The sequence below is a fragment of the Brachycentrus maculatus genome, unplaced genomic scaffold (assembly GCF_059751285.1).
Source record: "Brachycentrus maculatus isolate JH-2025_06_01 unplaced genomic scaffold, ASM5975128v1 h1tg000196l, whole genome shotgun sequence".
NCBI classification, from domain to species: Eukaryota; Metazoa; Arthropoda; class Insecta; order Trichoptera; family Brachycentridae; genus Brachycentrus; species Brachycentrus maculatus.
This window is the reverse complement of record NW_028280947.1, coordinates 1,884,623-1,907,042: the sequence shown is the minus strand read 5'-3', so window position 1 is coordinate 1,907,042 and position 22,420 is coordinate 1,884,623. Positions and strand designations below refer to the sequence as shown.

The 22,420-nt window shown below is 34.4% G+C and overlaps 1 protein-coding gene across 22 annotated transcripts in view; it reads right to left on the bottom strand.

Moving 5' to 3' along the window:
• mtd (TLD domain-containing protein mustard) overlaps positions 1-22,420 on the bottom strand; it is a 315,010-nt gene that overhangs the window by 36,964 nt on the left and 255,626 nt on the right. For 11 of the 22 annotated variants that reach the window (XM_088263104.1, XM_088263103.1, XM_088263107.1 and 8 more), the window contains 5 exons: positions 20,167-20,376; positions 17,601-17,690; positions 12,607-12,771; positions 8,297-8,488; positions 7,165-7,316 (listed from right to left, as the gene is read on the bottom strand). In XM_088263104.1, coding sequence (XP_088119230.1) covers positions 7,165-7,316; positions 8,297-8,488; positions 12,607-12,771; positions 17,601-17,690; positions 20,167-20,376 — 809 coding nt within the window. The remainder of the gene's footprint in view (positions 1-7,164; positions 7,317-8,296; positions 8,489-12,606; positions 12,772-17,600; positions 17,691-20,166; positions 20,377-22,420) is intronic. The other 11 variants (XM_088263106.1, XM_088263119.1, XM_088263105.1 and 8 more) reach the window with 2 other exon arrangements.

Here is a 22,420-nt window from a genome sequence, read left to right as displayed (position 1 = left end):
ATTTTAAAGTTCAGTGAATGACATTTTGCATGGCTAAAATGTAATTTTTTTGTTATTTTAAGTTTATTATACAAAATATCAGCAGCCAAAAATACAAAGATGTTCATGTTATAGTTTCAGAGTTTCTACAAGATATATTTTTGCACCGAAATAGCAGCGTATAAGTTACACAAGCTAGTACATATGAGGATGGGTATGCCACCCCGAACACCCTAGCCATTGCAGTTATTCTTACGGTAATTTACTGACAGCCGCTGTGGCCTAGCTATGCTCGACTGTGAAGCAGTCATCGTGGGTTCGATTCCCCCCAATCGCAAAATGGATTCAAGAAATATTTATTTTCATTATAGGTTTGAGTGTTGGAGTTGTATTTGTCACATCCACCTTCCCTAGCCTTACTATTCTACTTGCAGATAACCCTTTAGGGGCTTTGCGGGTTATTCTTTTTAAAAAAACTGCCACATATCCCTTTTCTACATAGCAGTAACGTCCTTCACTTTGAACTTCTGAATTTTTCGTTTGAATCCTATAAAATATATTCCACTGCTAAATTTAACTAAGAAACCAAAGCATAAGAATGAACACCTTGCCTTAGGAATAAAAAAACAAAGAAAATAATTGATAATAAAATGCCAAAAAGTGCCTTGAGCCATTACCATTATTTTGACATTTTACAGCACATGTTTTTATGGCAAATGTAAATCATTTTTGACCAACAGCATTATCTAACGTTTCCAATTTAAGACTGAACTAAATAGTGCACCCAATAGAGTCCCCATTCAATGTTACTCTAAATGTATTAAAGTTACAAAACCTTCAGGACTTCTCAAATATCGGGATATTTTCTCTATCAAATCGCCGGGACATCAAACAGACAACCAAACTATATATTACACATAAAAGAATAGTAATACAACAGTAACATTGACAAATACTACTTATCCAAAGCATTGATACACAACAACAGTCACGAACACGAATTACGATGGTGATACATTGCGATGTCATGAATGAAAATAAATTTGTTACATTAAAATAATTCGTTTACATCCAGAATAACAGTGCAGGAAGTAACGGAGTTGTGACAGAACAGATAACAATCATGCTGGAATAATAGATACCAATCAAGAAATGAATTGGAAGATATAAGGTGATTTCACATGAATAAAAAACAAGATGAAAATATTCAATGTAAATTGAGAACGTAGCAGATAAATCCTTTGATAGTGAACTTAAAATAAATATATTATTTTAAGCATTTTTAACAAAAGTTTTACTTGGTAAAACTTGGTGTTTGAAAATGAAGCGGAATGCATCGAAACACGTGTCACAATACATTTTCAGAAATAGTGGTATTTTTTTGTAATAATATTTAAAATTAATAGTGGTAGCTTCATTACGATGTCATCACACAAACATTTTAAAAGTAAAATGTCATGGGTAAACGGAAAAATAATCTGAAGTGTGGTTTTAGTATTTAGATATAACCACAGATGGCAGTACAAGTGACATTTTAGAAGTAAATGCCACCAGGCTCTAGATATAAGTGCAGGCGTTCATGTACGCCATATACTCCTTTGAGGAAAGTTTTGTTTGGACGACCATGTATAGCCATACTTCTATACAGGTTAAGATTACACGGTATCTATGTGATGCAGTGCTCTATGAACCGTTGGGTGAAAACGGCAGTAATTGTAAGAAGAAAAAAAGGACATTCTGACAGTCCGCGTTGCCTCTACTTCAGACCAATAAGACAAGAATTTTACACCAGTCAAAAGGATTTATCTGTCACAATCAATAAAATATAAACAATGATAACATCACATACACAAGCTAAACGACAGATTGTAGAAAGTTTTTATGATCATGGGGAATGAATTTTGCTCAAATGGAGATGATATGACTTTTTGAAGAAGTGCAATATTGTCAGGGGACATTTCAAGCACATGGAGACACTAGAAGACAGTTATATGTACACTAGAGTGAAGAGATCCTATTCAATAGAAGGTTACACGACAAACTAACATATATATTGGATACCGCGGCTGTTCTTAAATAATATCAATCTCAATACAGTTTATATTGCAATCCCATCGTAGGGGTCTTCATATAAATTATTGAAAATCCGAGGCAACAACAGTGTGTGTGGCTAACGGCATTGATGGAAGAATAAGCTGTTTTAATTTTTTTCTACATTAAATTTTTAATATTCTGTCTTCAGAAATTCAAATTTGAATTCTGGGTACTAGAAGCTCATAAATGTCATGAGCACTATGCAATTTCATAGCCTTGTCCACAGACTATGAAGCCGTTGTGATTGAGTTCAAATACTTTTTTTAAATCTTGAATTTCATGCCCGTTTAGGTACTGACAATCTAATGGGTAATGCAGTAGATATATTACCCGTTATACTGGAATGGTACAAGTTACTTTTCTCGGTTTGTATTTCTTCCCAGCTTTAATTTTTGATGTCAAATTGTCAAATATATTAAGAGCTAGAAATATGCAATGTGCAACCAAATTTGTGCACTGATTTGCGTGATTAACTTTAAATGATCAATTAAAAAAAAAAACATTTGAATATACCACTTAATGAGTTTTATTTATATATGTATATGACTAGTTTTGAAAACTTACAGATGTTTTCGTCTTCTGATAAAAATTAAAATTAAATCAACATGTCATTCCACAAAGTTTATACCAAATTAATAAATAATTTAAATGATCAAATTATTTTTGAGAACTCATTTTTAATTTGGTATTTTAATTAAATTACCCATGTCTATTATGCAGTACGTCATAAGCACTTTTTGCAGACATTGGGGTTGTATCACGGCATACACCGTCAGGGGCGGTGATTGATTCATGTTACTACAATTGAAGGGAAGCCATCCTCACACGCTTTTTATAAGTCCTGTTTCCCTGCTTTGTTGGGAAGAATTTATCCGACATATTCTCTCTCTTTTATCTTTTCACAAGCATAATACATAGATTAAACAGAAAACAATGTAGTCTATGCTTAACAAGATGCATTAAAATAGTACCGTAAAACGGGGCTACTTGAACTTTGATCTGTTACTTGAGCCCAGTACAAAAAAAATCTGTATTTGGTCTACAATAATGAACGTATCGTGACAATAAGTGTCACCTGTCAGGGAAACAATGAATCATGTCCATATGTTCATTATTGTAGACCAAATACAGATCTAAATAAAAAAAATTGAACTGGGCTCAAGTAACACACCAAAGTTCAAGTAACCCCGTTCTACGGAACTTAATTTGTGATGAAAAGTATTTCAAAATTGTGCACCAATTGACGTGGTTTACTTGAGTGATTGAATCCAAAAACCAAATTGATGGTGACTTTTTTTAATGAGTCGTTATTTTATTTGATTTTCAATTCAATTCTCAACACGAGATGAATTAAAATAGCACTCATTTTGTTATTGATAAAATTTGTTTTAATTTTGCAACCGCCTTATGCAGACGGTCTCTTGGAAGGCATCAGACCATTACAATGTGACTTGAGATTGATATTATTCAAGTTGGAACAACCTCGATCCAAAAGTAGTAATTTTGCACTAACAAAAGACAAATTAGACACCAATTAGAGAACAAATGCATGAATATTTTCATCTGAACGTACCCATACGGGAATATACTCTCGTGGGGACCTTCTTCCGATGGGGTTTTGCTTAGAAACAATCCCGTGCCCAGTTCCACTAGATTCATCGGAGAGCTAGCGTTTCCGCATGACAATTTTGCAATTCAAACAAATTCAAATCACAAAATTGTCCGTTCGATGATCAAAAAAGTAGGGCAAGGGATCGAGTGATTTTGAAAAGATTCGGAATGTTTATTCCGATTTTTAATTAAATCCAATCCGTGGTCGGGTAAGCGTAAAAGAGAAAATAAACAGCAGAGTGAAAAAATTGTACATTTTCAGTTGTGTCATTTGAAAAAAATATGTATGCAGATTTGAATTGCTCTTACGATTAATGCCCATGATGCGAATTTGAGAACATATGATAATATGTAGAAATATGTAGATGTAGAAATGTAGTGATTAGTTATAAATATATCAACATACCCTACGTAACATCCACTAAATAAAATTCTGTTACTTCACGCGAGAGAGCTTTCCGGGGACCGATTATGACCTTTGCTTCTGCGCTGGATACTTTTTCAGTTATACGACATACTAATCATCATGCTACCTTCTTTATACAAGTATCTGACAGACATCTGTCCCTTTTTTTCGTACAATGTTTTATGTCATTCTCACTAGTAGACAAATTGAGAAAAAAATATTAAATATGACATGTCACATCTCTAACTCAAATTGTCGGAGGAGACTAACCTTTGTATATAATCAGCAGTCTACGACAATAAACGAATCAATCCAAAAGCTTGAAGACAACTATCCACCTTTCTTTAGGACCAACCGATTTTATTTGGGTGGCAAAATTCCTCAGGATGGTCAGTCAAAATAAAAAATAATCAAATGAATAAAACAAGCAAGAATGGCATCAATTATGAAATAAATTTCAAAAATCTAATAGAACTTTAAAAATTGGTCTGGATTATATTAAATAATTTATTTGGGATGCCAGTAAAATAAAACAATTTTCTACAGAATAAATTTGGGCCGTAGTTTGCACAGCCCTGCTATAAATAGAGCATGTTGATATATTTTTTTAAACAGAGTGTTGAATATCGTTCATCATGCTGCCATTGCAGTTCTCGGTTGAAGTATGGGTTTTGTGATATTCGTTAGCAAGTGCTAGCATTAATTCATTAGTAAAATACACATATCCCTCGATTAACCTAGTAACATTTCAACAGAGTCAAGCAAAAACAACAATGGAAAGGTGACCATTCGCAAAATACATTTTTTCCCGTAAATTGTAAAATGGGATGTGTCACACATTACAGTAAATATGTTTATTAATTGTAACCAAGTATCTCAAAAGTGTGATAAGGTCAATAATAATAATAAAAATATTAGCTGCCTTAAATTGAAGATCTTATTATTGGCACTAATAAAACAGTATTCCGCATAAAATGTAATTTTTTATTATTATTAGGGTATGAAATATTTTGTCCGCCTCCGTAGTGTAATGGTCAGCACGCTCGGCTACCGTTCTGGAGGTCCCGGGTTCGATTCCCAAGGGGGGTAAAATAAATATAAGTGATTTTTTCACTGTAATATTTATTCAATATTACCATGGACTGGTACCTGAAGCGGAGGGCTGATCACCTTTCCTTCATGTGTAAACGATCAAGATTAACACTGCATTTATATGACACAGTGCCCTATGCACCATTGGGGTGCGGATAAGGGTTTTATTATTATTATTATGACATATAACCAGAATTTTCTTAAAAATGATGTAAACCAAGGGATAAGTGTATTACATTAATATCTATAAATGGGTTAGTATATAAAGCTCATGTTATTTTCGTTATGGGGACATTTTTTTGTTAATTAAATATAATGTGTAATAAATAAATACATTCTCATTTATAAATATATATATATGCGGGGTAAACGGGATTATTATTGACACTCCTCAGTTATTGACCCTACAGATTTCATATGTCAATATTATTATATATATGACACATACTAAAATTTTTTTTATACCAATTTTATTTTATTAATTTACTACCCATATGCAATTATGATTTTGTTACGATTGCATTGAATCAATCACATTGAACAGAAAATGATTTTTTTTAAATATCATTTTAACCACATTGTGCTCGTGTTTTTTCACAAAAATATAGGGTTATTTTATTTTTTTAATAAAAGGTGTACTCACAAATCGCTCACTCCTTTCAAGAACGTCATAAATCAAAAATCATAAATTTTCAGTTGTGCATGTTTTCGGAATGCCTAGAAAATGTACTATATCCCAGCAAAAGCGGCAAATTTTTAACTGAATATTTACCCGCTACAGGGCAGAAAGTGTTGTTTTTGCATTTTGAAGAAAAGGTATTGATTAATTATTTTTTTGAAATAAACTTAATATTTTACAAATGGAGAAAAAACCTTCAGGTTTTACCTAAAAAAATCTGTTGCACAGTAAAAAGTTCAGTAAGTGGCTTGGTATTTATTTTTAATACATTGTATTATATTTTTAAACTTTAAAAATGTTCTCGTGAAAAATCAAGTTTTTTGATTTATGACGTTCTTGAAAGGAGTGAGCGAAATGTGCAAAGGCTGTGCGACAAGCCGCACGTATTGTTTGCGTTTTTTTTTTAAAGAATAAATATTGGAATTTCACTATTGGAATTTGATTATTGGAATTACCTTTCAATAACTCTTTTCTTTTCAAAAGCTTATATTCATTTCTACGAATAACTTATTTTTTCAATACAAAAACAGTGTTGTAACCAAAAAATGCAATTTCGTTAAATGTTACCTGGGTTTAAAAAAAAATAAAATAAGAAAAAAGCAGTAATAAAATTTTTTGTAAATTTGGTAAATTATCGAAGAATTTCCAATAAATTCCAATAAAAAGCCTCAAGTGGCAACTGGCGACTCAGTTCCCTTGTTTATCTCATGTAACGCAAACCATCATGAAACACCCGAGTAGTGCTCAGGTTGGCGCGATAAGACACATCGCTCACTCCTTTCAAGAACGTCATGAATCAAAAAACTTGATTTTTCAGGAGAACGTTTTTAAAGCTTAAAAATATAATACAATGTATTAAAAATAAATTCCAAGACTCTTATTGAACTTTTTACTGTGCAACAGATCTTTTTAGGTAAAACCTAAAGGAATTTTTCTCCGTTTGAAAAATATTAAGTATACTTAAAAAAATAATTGAACAATACCGTTTCTTCACAATGCAAAAACAACACTTTCTGCCCTGTAGCGGGTAAATGTTAAGTTAAAAATATGCCGCTTTTGCTGGGATAAAGTACATTTTCTAGGCATTCCGAAAGCATGCATAACTGAAAATTGACGATTTTTGATTTATGACGTTCTTGAAAGGAGTGAGCGACATGTGCCGTCCCCAAACACTGCTCATTCAAAAGCATCAAGTGGTTAAAATAAAGATCCTAGATTTTAAAAGGTAGCCATGGGTAATATCTGTCACATCGAGTCTGATATTATGTAGATGACGGTTTTTGCTGTGTATGATTGGGTGTACCTGTTGAAGACTTTGGAGAAGACGCTTCCCGAGTTGTGGCTGTCGGCGGAGGTGGGCAGCGAGTCTCCTTGGGAGCCGCTGGAGCTGTTGCCTCCGCTGTCTCCCGCCAGACCCTCCATCCAGGACAGGGGATACGACAGTCTCTTCAGCATCTAGACAAATCAAAGGATATTTTATTTCGCCTTAGACAGGTCAATGAGCGGCTGCAGTATCTGGGTGCCTGAGAGAAAAAATATGGAAGAATAAGCACATGTAAGCAAAGTAAAAATATCCAAGATATGTGTAAGACCTGTCATTTTTTTTCATTCAAACCCTTATCCGCACCGCAATGGTGCATAGGGCACTGCGTCATATAAACGCAGTGTTATCTTGATCGTTTGCACATGAAGGAAAGGTGATCAGCCCTCCGCTTCAGGTACCAGTCCGGGGTAATATTGAATAAATATTACAGTAAAAAAATCACTTATATTTATTTTACCCCCCTTGGGAATCGAACCCGGGACCTCCAGAACGGTAGCCGAGCGTGCTGACCATTACACTACGGAGGCGGACAAATCAAAGGATATTTTATTATACCTTAGACAGGTCAATGAGCGTCTGCAATATCTGGCTGCCTGAGAGAAAAAATATAGAAGAATAACATGAATACTGTAAAAATACACATGAATACTGAGAGCAAAGTAAAAATATCCAAGATATGTTGTAAGACCTGTATGTATAGTGTAATGGTCAGCACGCTGGGCTACCGTTCAGGAGGTCCCGGGTTCGACTCCCAGGAAAAGGGGTCAAAAAAATATAAGGGATTTTTTCACTCTAATATTTATTCAATATTACCCTGGACCTGAAGCGGAAGGCTGATCACCTTTCCTTCATGTGTTAACGATCAAGGTAACACTGCGTTTATATGATGCAGTGCCCTATGCACCATTGCGGTGTGAATAAGGGTTTGAATTTTTCCACATGAATTTTATTTGACAAGGTTACGACGAAACCCAGTTGCTGGTCAAATAAAATTCATGTGGGAAAAATTACATAGTTGTTATTTTATTCTATAAATGCAGTTCCACCAAGAAATGTCAGTACAAAACTGAAAACAAACATAACACTCGAGTCAGTATATATAAAAATGTACCTTGGTCTTTTTGTCAGGCGTGGTGGGCACGTTGGGCACCGTGGTGTCCAGCGAGAAGGAGACGGCGTGCTTGCGCGGGACCCGCTCGTCCGAGGGCGCGGGGGGCGCTGACAGCGGGGGCTCCGCCGCGCTCACGATGGCCACCGGGGGCACCCAGTCCTGCGACAGCACGATGTCCGCGTCGCTGTACACCTGCCGGGACAACACACTCCAGTACACGACCACCCGACAGCGATAGGGGCATTGCAACAAGGCGAAGGATTCAATGGATCTTTACACATCTTATGGGGGGCCTATCCAGCGTAAGTTGATGAGTGTTGCGGGCATATTCTGCTCATAGTTGCAACAGTATGTAAATCATTGAAACATATGCATTGTAACTGGGACAGTTGGTAGAATTCCATATTAAATTGTTGGGTAATATGTTTATCCGAAATTAAACAAGGTTTATTGGATTGAATTCTACATTTATTTATGTATATGTTAATACGTGATGCGTTTCGTCTTGTTATTTGATAATGTCTGAACAAGACGAAACGCGTCACGTATTAACATATACATAAATAAATGTAGAATTCAATCCAATAAACCTTGTTTAATTTTGGATATATTACCCAACAATCCATTGAAACATTTTTAATGTTTCGCTATACATACTCCAGTAGTTGACCACCCAACAGCCATACAGGAATTGCACTCTGGATAAAAGGGCTTTTACACATCTTATGGTGGGCCTATCCAGCGTAAGTTAATGAGTGTCGCAAGCATATCCCGCTTGGAATTGTGATACCATATAAATCATTAAAAAATATTTAAAATGTTTCCGATATCAAGTCTACACATTTTAACCAAAAATTTAACAAAGTCACTATAAACCTCAAGGCTTTACTGGCAAACATAGAATTTAGTAAGCGGGGCCACAAATTTTTATTTTTAGAATAAATATGGGAACTTGTGTTTTTTTTTAGAATATATATTGAAAAACTGATTTTTTCAATACAAAAACAGCGTTTTAAATAGTAATTAAGTTAAAAGTTACCTGGGTTTAAAGAAAATCAATTTGTAGACTATCGATTTACTGGGCATTAAATATCGCAATATAAGAAGCAGAATCGTGATCACAGCCTCTCGCTACAGTGGTAACATTGTTGGTAATTGTGATTACATTGCAAATGGGTATTGGCGGACTGAGGACTGTAAAACTTGCCTCCCGCATAAGATGTGTTGAGATTTAAAAGTTTAATAAACAAAATATATTGAATCGTAGACCCTATATATGTGCCGGTAAGAGGCATTCGAGATGTGGCTACATCGTAGAATGCTACGCATTCCATGAAACAATATGGTCCGTGATAGAAATATGCTCCAAAGAGCAAGAGTAGAGAGACGATTGCTGACTGGCATCAAAGTCCGGAAGGTGCCCTATCTGGGCAAGTGCTTAGAGGAGAGAAGTACAAGCTATATTGTACCTAATAGAAGGTTGATGAGGGGAGAAGGCAGATCTCCTGGCTCCGGAATATATGAGATTGAACGGGGATTAAAACAGTTGAGGCACTATTTAAAGCTGCCTGAGACAGGACACATACTCTCAAGTTATAGTAGACGTCGGGGGGGACTTGATATGACACATGACAAAGATTTCTAAAAATACAGTGCAGGTGTGATCAAAGAATGACATTTCCAAGTCATATTGGGCCGGAATCTTCCACGATTTTAAGCAATTGTAACCGACTGCTGCTGTCAGCCGCGATTAAATGTGCACAGAATGATATTAATTCTAAGCAAGAATTAATTCTATACATAGAATCCCTAACACTGGCAGTCCAAAACAGATGACCCCAGCTCGGCTGTCCAAACTCAAAACACAGTAAGGGACATTTTTTTTGTAGTAGGTTTTTTTTTCATTTTTGGACTAAGTAGATTCTACTTAGTCCAAAAATGCAAAAAAAAACGTACTACAAAAAAAATGTCCCTTATTGTGTTTTAAGTTTGGACAGCAGAGCTGCCTCAAGCTGTAAGTCTGCATCCTCCACTTACCACCGAGTAGACAAATTGCAAATTACACCTGTGGATTGAAAGTGAACTTGCGCAGGTAAGTACCATTTAGATCCCAACCTTTAAGTTCCCAACCTTTATCTATATTTATCAACACATGGAAATAAATTCACTTGGGAGCAGTATTTCTCCCGTCAGGGACCTATGATGCAGATGTATATGTAAAAACATATACATCTACATATACATATACATCTATATAATCCTTAAAAATTAATTATTGGCAAAGATAAAACAAGCCCCATTTTCTTAGTCATAGAAATATTCAATAAGATTATGTAAAGAAGGGGAAATTATTTTTAAAAAGTGCGTAAAATTATAATAGAACTCAACCAAAATATAATAAAGATTCAGAAATATGTGTGAAAAGAGTGAAAAAATGGTTGGAGATGCAGAAAGAGGTATTTTAATCATTCGTAATTAAAAAAAATATATTTAGAATTCAAATGGCATATATTCAAAATTACTAAATACTTTGCCTGGAGTTCTAAATTGCAGGCTGCAGTACAAATTAAAGGAAGGAAAAAATTCAAGTGCTACAGAGACACACATGTTGCAAAATTATCAAAATCTTACGGCAAACTATTTTTTCTATGTGACAAATAGCTATTGAAAAACTAAAATAAAATAAAAACACGGGGTGTGAAAAAAAAACTAAACCCATTTTTCTGCTCAAGAGTCAAAGAATTTTGCAGTTATATTTTCTCGTATTTACAATCCGAGATGTACATTCAATTAAATCAAATGATCACATGAACAGACAAATGAGTTCAGCGGAAAAAATGCACCAGCAAAATACTTGATTTAAAAACTATATAAATGGACAATAACGCATGTATTTATTTGATCACAAACCAAACTGCGGAATGTTCTGTTATCAAATAAACCAGGTACCATTTGCAAATGAGTTTTCGCATGTTTTTCTTATTTCTGCTTTGGAAATAATGTCGTACGGCGTTGAGAGTTGTGATGACCAATGAATGTGACCGTTAGTGGGTTGTTTCCGTATAGCCAATGACAAAATCGATCCAAGACCCCTCAAAAGAAAAGAAGAATGTATGGATAATGATAAAATCAAATGTCAGGAGAGTCAAACACCCAAAGCGTGAAGTGTTTTCATAATGGAAGCCAAAGAAAGTTGCAGTTCTTCTTACTAGGACAATTAAGAGAGTTCCTTGTTTAGAGTACCTTACATAAACGCATAAAAGTTATAAAAATTAATAAACCACAAACATTGATTTTTTAAGCATTTTTTAACCTTTTGTTTTAGTGCTATTATTTCAACTGGTTTCGAAAAAAACCTTGTCATTTTCAAGGATGAAGAAGACAAGTTTTTGTTTGTATTTCTCGATATCGGTTGAAAGCATAGTGCCAAAATAAAAGTGGTTAAAAACAATGTTTGTTTTTTATTATTTTTTTCAAAAGTAAACTTTTCAAACATAATTTTAAAACCCTGTCTTATACAATATCATCGATTTATTTTTTTGAATATCACCTGGTTTATTGGTAATCTTCTACCATTGATTTGGCAAAATATATATATATTAATATTAAAATTTAAATTGTGACATAGTTATATCATAAAAGTGTACTAAAATGTTGAGAAATTACGCGGAAGAAATCCAAACAGTTATAATACATTTGGCGTATGCTGAACCATTCGCAGAGCAAAGTTCAGTTGAATGAGTATCTGAATACAGATTGAAGTCCTGGCAAGGAAATGAGCCAGGTTACAATATTTGGGAGCTGAATATGAATCCCTCTAGGTGAAAACACAATATTTAGCTACCAAAGATGGTCATCCAGCTCATTCCACACCAGTACTCCGAACACACACCGAATTAAACTCTATCATGCCAATTGTCACTAGAAGTCACTAGAATATTTAAAAAATAAATTTGACAGCACTCAAATAATAAACTGCTCTTAATAATTCCTGTTAGAGGAAGAAACTGACATTTAATATTGAAATATGTTTGTGAATTTAAGAAGAAATCAATATATTCAATAAAATTTTTAACAATGTATGTATTTATTTATTTATAATATAGTGCTACATTGGCGGGCTTATTGCTTTGAAATGTATATTCCAACCGACCAAAAATGTAATGTATGAATGGATGTCGTCGAATGCATGAGCCCAGATCTTATAGTTAAGTTAGTTCCAAAGAAAAAAAAAAGCGGAAAAAAAATTAGTCCAATCCCACCTCTTGTGAACATTCCTATGAAAAAACTCATTTGCTGAGATGTTATACCCCTGTTGTGTGCACCTTTTTGGTGTTATTGGGCGCGATGGCGGGCAGCGGGTCGCGGATGTCGATGCCCGAGTCGTGGCAGGAGAGCTTGACCAGGTGCAGCGCGGGCAGCTCGGCCCCCGGCCGGCGCTCCGGCAGCTCGCGGGGCTCCTCCTCCTCCGACACCTGCGGAGAGCGCCGCGCTTAGTAGGTCGGCGGCGGCGTGGCCCCCTTCGCCACTTCTCCCGAGGCATCGCGCTCGCTTTTCATACTTAGTGACGTGGTTTCTTTACTTTTTGAATCCACGATAGTGATAATAATAAGCGAGCAAAAGAAATGAATCCCATTGGTGTTTTGACAAAGTCTGAAGTGCTCATATCGTTCTACACTCGCTTTCCACACTCACAATGGTGCTGGTGTTGCGGTTTCTTTTATTTTTAATCCATGACAATAATAATAACAAGCGAGCAAAAGAAAATAATCCCATTGGTGTTTTGACAAAGTCTGAAGTGCTCATATCGTTCTACACTCGCTTTCCACACTCACAATGGTGCTGGTGTTGCGGTTTCTTTTATTTTTAATCCATGACAATAATGATAACAAGCGAGCAAAAGAAAATAATCCCATTGGTGTTTTGACAAAGTCTGAAGTGCTCATATCGTTCTACACTCGCTTTCCACACTCACAATGGTGCTGGTGTTGCGGTTTCTTTTATTTTTAATCCATGACAATAATGATAACAAGCGAGCAATAGAAAATAATCCCATTGGTGTTTTGACAAAGTCTGAAGTGCTCATATCGTTCTACACTCACTTTCCACACTCACAATGGTGCTGGTGTTGTGGTTTCTTTTATTTTTAATCCATGACAATAATAATAACAAGCGAGCAAAAGAAAATAATCCCATTGGTGTTTTGACAAAGTCTGAAGTGCTCGTATCGTTTCACACTCACTTTCCACACTCGCAATGGTGCTAGTGATGTGGTTTCTTTTAATTTTAATCTACGATAGTAAAAATAACAAGCAAGAAAAAGAAAAGAAAATTTGAGGACAAATGAAGCCATTGGGTTTTTGACAAAGTCTTATAAATTACTCATTGATATGTCCCGTGAAAGTGCTCTATTTGCAAATCTGTTATTTTACAAGTTAGCGTCAATGCACATGTTCATATAGAGACAAAGGTCAGAACCACATAAAGTCCTTCACCTCAATGCGACTTTACGAGATCTATCATAACAATGAAAAGTAGATTATAAACATAATGCGATTGACAACATTTTGAGTGTGTCCAAATACTTGTTCACAAAATCTGGATTATCTCCAATTACAGGAGTTATTTTCATATTATTATTATTTTTTTTTGACATCTCATCAAAGATGAAGAAGAATATGGAAGTCTGGGCATTTACGGGGCTTACGACCATCATAGGCTGGTTTAAGTGATCACTTTACACACGTGTAACATTCACCAATTCTACCCATTATTGACAACCACACTACTCAAATTCTTGGAAGTTCTATATATATGAATCAATTTAGAAATGAACAAGGTTTCAAGAACAAGGTTTCTAAATTGGTAATAAATTGGTAATTGGACTGGTACCTGAAGCGGAGGGCTGATCACCTTTCCTTCATGTGTAAATGATCAAGATAACACTGCGTTTATATGACGCAGTGCCCTATGCACCATTGGGGTGCGGATATGGGTTTTATTATTATTTATTATTATTATAATTCATTTATTTATTTTGTCTATAAGAGCCAAAATCACTCGCAAACGAGTAGAAGCTTATGCTCGTATAAAAGATAAACAAAAAATACAGTACAATCAGTTGTACGTGCAAAATTGTATGCATTATGCAATACAACAGTCATTCCTCGTGACCGTTTTGTCTCCAAAACGAAAACAGAATGTTTATTCAACACGGCGCGAGGACACTTTGCGGCAGACGCTGCTAATATGAATACCAGATGAGCACTTTTGAAAATTTGCCAAAACACCAGACCAGGAAATGTTCGTATTCAAATTTATTCAAAACCAAAATCCATTAAGTGCTGGATCGAAGAATAATTTGTGATACGGCGCACGAATGTTTCCTCCCGTGCGTAAACAAAGGCAGAATGACACCTGCGTCAACATGCTGGGTCAACCAATTTGAAGCGATGAATACTCGAAAAATGCTATTTTCATAATAAAAAATTATAATATAATAAAAAAATAAAGCGGAAAATTCGCATTGGTAAAAGAAAGCCTGATAAAAAAAATTGACTTCAAGTCATCAGAGATGCATGTAGTTTCAATAAATAATAAAATTTAGAATAAAATAAATAGTGTTAAAACAGTAATCCCTCGTTTTATGAGAATTTTTTATCAATGGTCTGATTAATAAACATATTTCTTTATAAAATATGATGAATGATACAATGCGTGCGTGATGCACCATCTTATATCGTTTGTTTATTTTGATAGGCAAGTCAGTCCGCCTCTGTAGTGTAATGGTCAGCACGCTCGGCTACCGTTCTGGAGGTCCCGGGTTCGATTCCCAAAGGGGGTAAAACTAAATATAACAAATTTTTTCACAGTAATATTTATACACTATTACAATGGACTGGTACCTGAAGCGGAGGGCTGATCACCTTTCCTTCATGTGTAAAACGATCATGATAACACTGCGTTTATAAGACACAGTGCCCTATGCACCATTGTGGTGCGGATAAGGGTTTTATAGTCAGTAGGTATTCATTTGTGTACAGTGTTTGAAAATGATGCGGAATGCATCGAAACATGTGTCACAATAGATTTTAAGAAAAAGTGGTACTAGTTAAAAATTTAATTAAACATGAAAAGAAATTACAAAAAGTGACTGCCAAATTAATACTATGAATTTTAATGATACCATAGAACGGGGCTACTTGAACTTTGATGTGTTACTTGAGCCCAGTACAAAAAAAATATTTAGATCGTGGTATTGATCAAAGTGTCAGGGAAACAATGAATCATGTCGATATGTTCATTATTGTAGACCAAATACAGATTCTACAGTACAATAAATTTACTTTTTACTAGATGGTCTTAGAATTATTTTAGACCAGTCTATCATATTTACAACTCTTTGAAACCTAATAAAATTGATATATAAAATCTGACTTCTTTCTCCTTCTTATTACACTCAACCTTTTCCATCATATGTAATAACTTGAAGAAAGGAAAAAAATCATGTCTTATTACATTGAAATTTGAAAACTGCAATACTTTTTTACACTCCCATTATTTTACATTCAATCTATGTAGTAATTTTATTAGCAACTTTTGGTCAGAATTTAATCCTTATGGAAAACGAGGGGTAACTGTTTAAAAGTGAAGTTACTGCATAAAATAAAAATAAAAAAAAATAAAAAAAAATGAAATTCTAATGGATACTGCCATATAAAAGAGAAAATAAAAATAGTTACCTTTACAACAATGAAGAGACTGTGCATAAAGATAAAGAGCACACATCTTGTGACTGAAGAAAGGTCCAAATGTAATTTTAATGTTTTATTTTATTATTTATACATGGTATTCCAACGGCACACGATAAATGAAAGCAGGGTGATAGAGGACCTCAAAAACAACTATAGAAATAATGCCCAATGATGATGATCCGCGATATTTATAGGTTCAGGAGCAAATCCGATGTGAACTCCCGATTTTTTAATTTATGCCAGGTCAATTATGTTAGTGATTGAGATTTTTTAACTCGGTATATCTGAATTTGTTGTTGTTGTTTGTCCGCCTCCGTAATGTAATGGTCAGCACCCTCGGCTACCGTTCTGGAGGTCCCGGGTTCGATTCCCAAGGGGGGTTAAATAAATATGAGTGATTTTTTCACTGTCATATTTATTCAATATTACCCTGGACTGGTACCTGAAGCGGAGGGCTGATCACCTTTCCTTCATGTGTAAACGATCAAGATAACACTGCGTTTATATGATGCAGTGCCCTATGCACCATTGGGGTGCGGATAAGGGTTTTATATTATATATATATATATATATATATATATACATATATATATATATATATATATATATATATATATATATATATATATATATATATATATATATATATATATATATATATATATATATATATATATATATATATATATATATATATATATATATATATATATATATATATATATATATATCTGAATATGTAACAGTTATATTTGCCATAATTATTTTTTTAACATCATTAAAACAAACAAAAAAGATCCTTCACACATTGGTTACGGTGAAGTTTGTCAAAGAAATGTAATTTGACCGGGCGATATTCGATTGCGTCGAAAGAATGATGACAGAAAAGAATCAATAATATTTTTGTGTATATATATTTTTGTTTGCTGCACAGCAAAGCATTACAAGAAATTAGACTTGTTTTTTGTATATGAAGTTGAAGGTAACTGATTGGCACAAAAATAGACACAACAAAAGGTTTCTGAAATGCAAAATATGTGCACGCCGTAAACAATGTATTATAACTAAACTTAAGAAGGACTAAGCTCAAAAAAGAATTGATAACCACTCTATTCCTAGCAAAAAATTCAGCTGGCTAACTAAGAGAATTCTATTTTAAAAAATGCTTTACAACCTCTGTCAGAGAAAATTAACTCTGATGAACATCAAATCTTCAAATGCAGTGTCAAAAATATGCCACCAAATCGATTGATTCCGAATAGTCCCACAATATAAATTTGTCACTTATTAAACTTGAACTTATTGTAAAGATTTCCCTCCAAATTCAGAATTTTTCAATCCTTTAAAAGGTTTCATGTATACTGTGCAAAATGTATTTTATTTCAATCATGGTTTCAAAAGGCCTGGAGGTCTTACATAATTAATATGATATGGTACATAATTGATAACTTTTGGATGGAATACACGACAGACGTAATAAAATAAAACATTCAAATTACGAAAGAGAAGAATGCGAGTTAGTAAATTATTGTAAAGCCAGTTTGTTTTACCTCGTGAGTTAGGTCGATGGACATCCGTTCCTTGATTGGCACGGCCCAATGGTGGTCCAGCAAGGATTTTCTCCGTTCTTCATTGACTTGCTGCAGAGTAACAAATCACATCTAAAACTACATCGCTACGGCCAAACAGTTTGTGTGTGAGTGTGTACAATTGTGTTCCTTCAAATAATAATGTGCACTTACGATATAAACACGTCACAAAAGGCTGTGAAACTTTTCTACCTTCTCTGATTATTTGACTCCATATTAATCCCAAGCCTGAGAGATTCGTTATACTAACAATTAGAGTGCTGAGAATCGATATATCGACTCTGGTATTCTTTGCCAAAAGCGCGGCTGGCCGATATATCAACGATGACGCCGGTGTATTATGGCAGTTGAGCTGGGAGGTTATGTTTTAAAAGTTCTAATCGTCAATAATATCCACAAATAAAGTTAAGGGCTGTACTCTCAAATATACAATTCAGTATGTGACCAGCTGTGCAAGAAGCAGTACTGAATTCCGCGCACAATTTTTTTTAGAATATATATTGGAACTTTTTTTTTTTTAGAATATATATTGGAAAAATACTTTTTTTAAATATTTTTTAAATCTAACCTTTTAATAACTCTTTTCTTTTCAAAACCATATGTTTATTTTGAAGAAAAACTTGTTTCTTCAATAAAAAAACAGTGTTTTAAGCAAAAAATTCAATTACGTTAAACGTTACCTGGGAAAATTAAGTTGCTGGCTATTAATTATACTGCTTTGAGTAATTTTTAGCAAAAAAATATTATTTCGAAAAATAAAAATACTTTGTGTTCTGATCTACTCACATTTTTATTAACCAACTAGTTTCGGCAACAACCTGTTGCCCTCTTCAGGGTTACTTTTATTACTTGTTGCCGAAACTAGTTGGTTAATAAAAATGTGAGTGGATCAGAGCACAAAGTATTTTTATTTCTCGAAATAATATATCAATATGATCCACAAAGTTAATGCTTTTAATATTCAAAACAAAAAATATAATTTTTTCTTTAAAAAAATCTATTGTTTTTGCCCTTACAATGTCTGATTCGTTCAATAGTGATGAAGCGATTATCAAACATAACACGGAAAAATTTAGTATACTGAATTAGAGATGTGACAAGAGATTGGAATGTTTACCAGCCGGAGATATTACAATATGTTTTATTACGATAAGTGCACAAAATGTTTGAAGTTTTCCATTTCTATGTATGTCATTAATTCGTAGAACTAACGTGAAAATTGTGAAGTGTGTGTTTCTGTGCGGTGTGTAGCAGTAATGCAAAATAAAATAAGTCTCTCGGCTAGATCTAGCAAAACAAACAAAAAAATACATTGACACAATATAAATTACCCTACGGAATTGTCTAGCAATCCAAGGCGGAAGCTTGTCTCACTACCATCAATCACATCACGCAGTGAAATAATGGACAACAAAATAATTAAAACGTATTTTAAATTAACGAAACTATTTTAACCTTACAATGATTAAAGAAAACACTTGTTTTTTACCACTTGAGTTTTATTATAGACTACATGTTTCAGAAGTTAAACTTCCATCATTCAGGTCTGTATAATAACTAAAATATAAAATATAAAATTGTTCTATAAATAAGGAGAGGGGAAAGTAAAGGGAAAGGGTTAGTCAAGGGGCGGAGTTTGAAAACAAAGGAAAAATGGAAAGCAATGGTGAAGAATTTTGAGACAATATATTATTTAACTATTACTATTATTTAAACTATTATTTATTATTTATACTATTTTAACCTGTTGAGCAGCGAATTGAATAATTTTTTGCAAGTGCAATAATTGTCTTGAGGCATTAGTAAGTTATTACTACTCCACAGGTTAACGAAACAATGAATGTTTAGTTTCATTTCCTTTGGAACGAATGATTAAAACATGAATTTGTACTTGGCTTGTTTTGATAATGATAAAAACAAAAAAAACACTACTTAACTATTTATATATTGCTCTTGATACTTAACACATTGTTTGCGGGAAACGCTTAAAACATACTTTTAAGCGTCTTTAACATACTGTTGGTAGAGAGCGGGAGACGCTTATAAGTGTATACGTATATATTGCTTACTTTTGGAAGGGCGCGAGAGATGCCAAAAAACATTGTACATATCGGGGTTGGGTTTGCAGTTACTTGTATAGGATTTTAAAATTTAAGTTTCATTTAGTAAAAACCATTATTTCTTAAAATCTATTGTGACACGCGTTTCAATAAGAAATAGTGTTATTTACTAAGTAAAACATAAAAATTAAAAATGGAAAAATTTTACCACAAGGTAACTCAATAAATATAGTTAGTAAAGGACCCTAATTAGTATACTAATATACTAATTAGGGTCGGGATTGATGAAAAAACAGCCTGCCAACAACGTGTTAGTAAAAAATATTACAGAGGAGAGAATTTTTTCTGTAATTTCTAGATTTTTCAAAGTTTTCTTGTTTTTTGACAGCTTCGAATAATGGTTGTAAATCGTTTGATCTACCGGGAGAACAGGAGGTGATCGAGATGTTCCGGCGCTACACACTGACCTGCGGTGTGGTGGGCGTCACGCGCTCCCTGTCGAAGGCCTTGGGGAAGGCGTCGCCGCCCCTCTCCCCCCCGGCCGGCTCCGAGAAGTGGCGCACCTTCACGCCCCCTATCTCGGCCGGAGCCGCCTCCTCCTCTTCTTCATCTTTCTCGCCGGCGGCGTCCGAAGAGTCGTTGTCTGCGGTCGCGGCCAGCTCGGGGAAGGTTTCATCCTGTAACCAACACTAGATTATCCCTCCTGTTCCCAACACAGATTCAAATAAAAACATATTTAAATACAACATTTTGAGTGTGTCCAAATACTTGTTCACAATATCTGGATTATCTCCAATTACAGGAGCTATTTTCATATTATTTTTTGACATCTCATCAAAGATTAAGAACAATATGGAAGTCTGGACCAGACTTGGCTGTCGTCAGCCCCGTAAATGCCCAGACTTCAATATTCTTCTTCATCTTTGATGAGATGTCAACAAATTACATATTTAAATAGTTAAAAGAAACAAAATCCACTTAATGATTTGTAAACCTTGTACATAATAAGCAAGGTAAATAATAATTGCAATTCCCATCTAAAAAAAAAATCCTGTTACCAAATGGACATTACTATTGTAAGGAATGAGAAGGTCTGTCAGGAAGTCTAGATGCTTCTGTCTCAAATCTGGAAATGCGGTGAGACAGCTTTCAATAATTGAAAAGAATGTGGGTAGGTTGGTGATAACAATACCCCGCAATTGTATATTTTATATATATTAAAAAAATATATATATTTAAAGAAATTACCTGCAAAGCCTGTGTTTTTAAAGGCTTGTCTGCAGGTAGGATGGTAAGGATAGGAAAGGTAAATGTGAAAAATTTTCCACAAACACCCAGACCAAGTGAATATAATTATTTCTTGAATTTATTTAGCAATTGGCGGGAATCCAACCCGCGACGCCAGTTTCGCAGTCAAGCGTCCCAACTACACCACGGTGCCTGTATAAATATATTTGCCTGTCGTATAAACTCGCGTAGTCTGGCAAGCAGCATTCTAGATAAGTCTCTGCTTGGGAGCAGTCACTCACTTAAAGCTACCTAGTAACTTATATAAAGAATAAGTCAAAGTCAAATTCATTCTCATTTATATATCGCTCACTCCTTTCAACAACGTCATATAAAAAAAAAACTTGATTTTACAGGAGATCGTTTTTATAGTTTAAAAATATAATACATACAATGTATTAAAAATAAATATTATCATTGAACTTTTTACTGTGCAACAGATCTTTTTAGGTAAAACCTGAATGTTTTTTCTCCATTTGAAAAATATTAAGTCCATTTAAAAAAACAATTAAACAATACCTTTTCTTCAAAATGCAAAAACAACACTTTCTGCCCTGTAGCGGGTAAAAATTAAGTTAAAAATATGCCACTGTTGCTGGGATATAGTACATTTTCTGGGCATTCCGAAAACACGCACAACTGAAAATGACGATTTTTGATCAATAACGTAGTTGAAAAGAGTGAGAGATATGTGGAAAATAGACTTCAAGTAGGGCTGATTCGTTTAGCGCGTCCTATTGGCTGACACGGTATTACTGTAGATGGATATACGCAAACAAAATAGTACACTAAACGGCCGCAAGATTTTACTTTACCTACCTATATCAAATCAAGTCATTATTGAAATCGTGTAAAAATTCCATCTCAGAAATTAAATAGTAAAAAAAATCCGTATTTTCACAAACACCTTTCAAAACCCAATTTATTTTTGGTTTCGCATATTATTTACTTCAGATTTTACCGAACCCTATTTATTTTAAAACCCTTATCCGCACCCCAATGGTGCATAGGGCACTGTGTCATATTAACGCAGTGTTATCTTGATCGTTTACACATGAAGGAAAGGTGATCAGCCCTCCGCTTCAGGTACCAGTCCAAATATTACAGTGAAAAAATCACTTATATTTATTTTACCCCCCTTGGGAATCGAACCCGGGACCTCCAGAACGGTAGCCGAGCATGCTGACCATTACACTACGGAGGCGGACTGATTTATTTTGGGTAAGGAATATTTATAACTGCATAAACGGGTGTTTCATTGTCCTATGAAGTAGTGAATAAAGATTAACCTCAAAAAACAAAGTTAAAAAGATGGCTAAACAAGCAATACACAACGGAGACCTGGTTCCGGCCCTAATGTATGGAAGTGAAACATGGAGTTGGCAAAAGAAGGATAAAAGTAGACTGAATGCAGACAAAATGCAATCTCTCAGA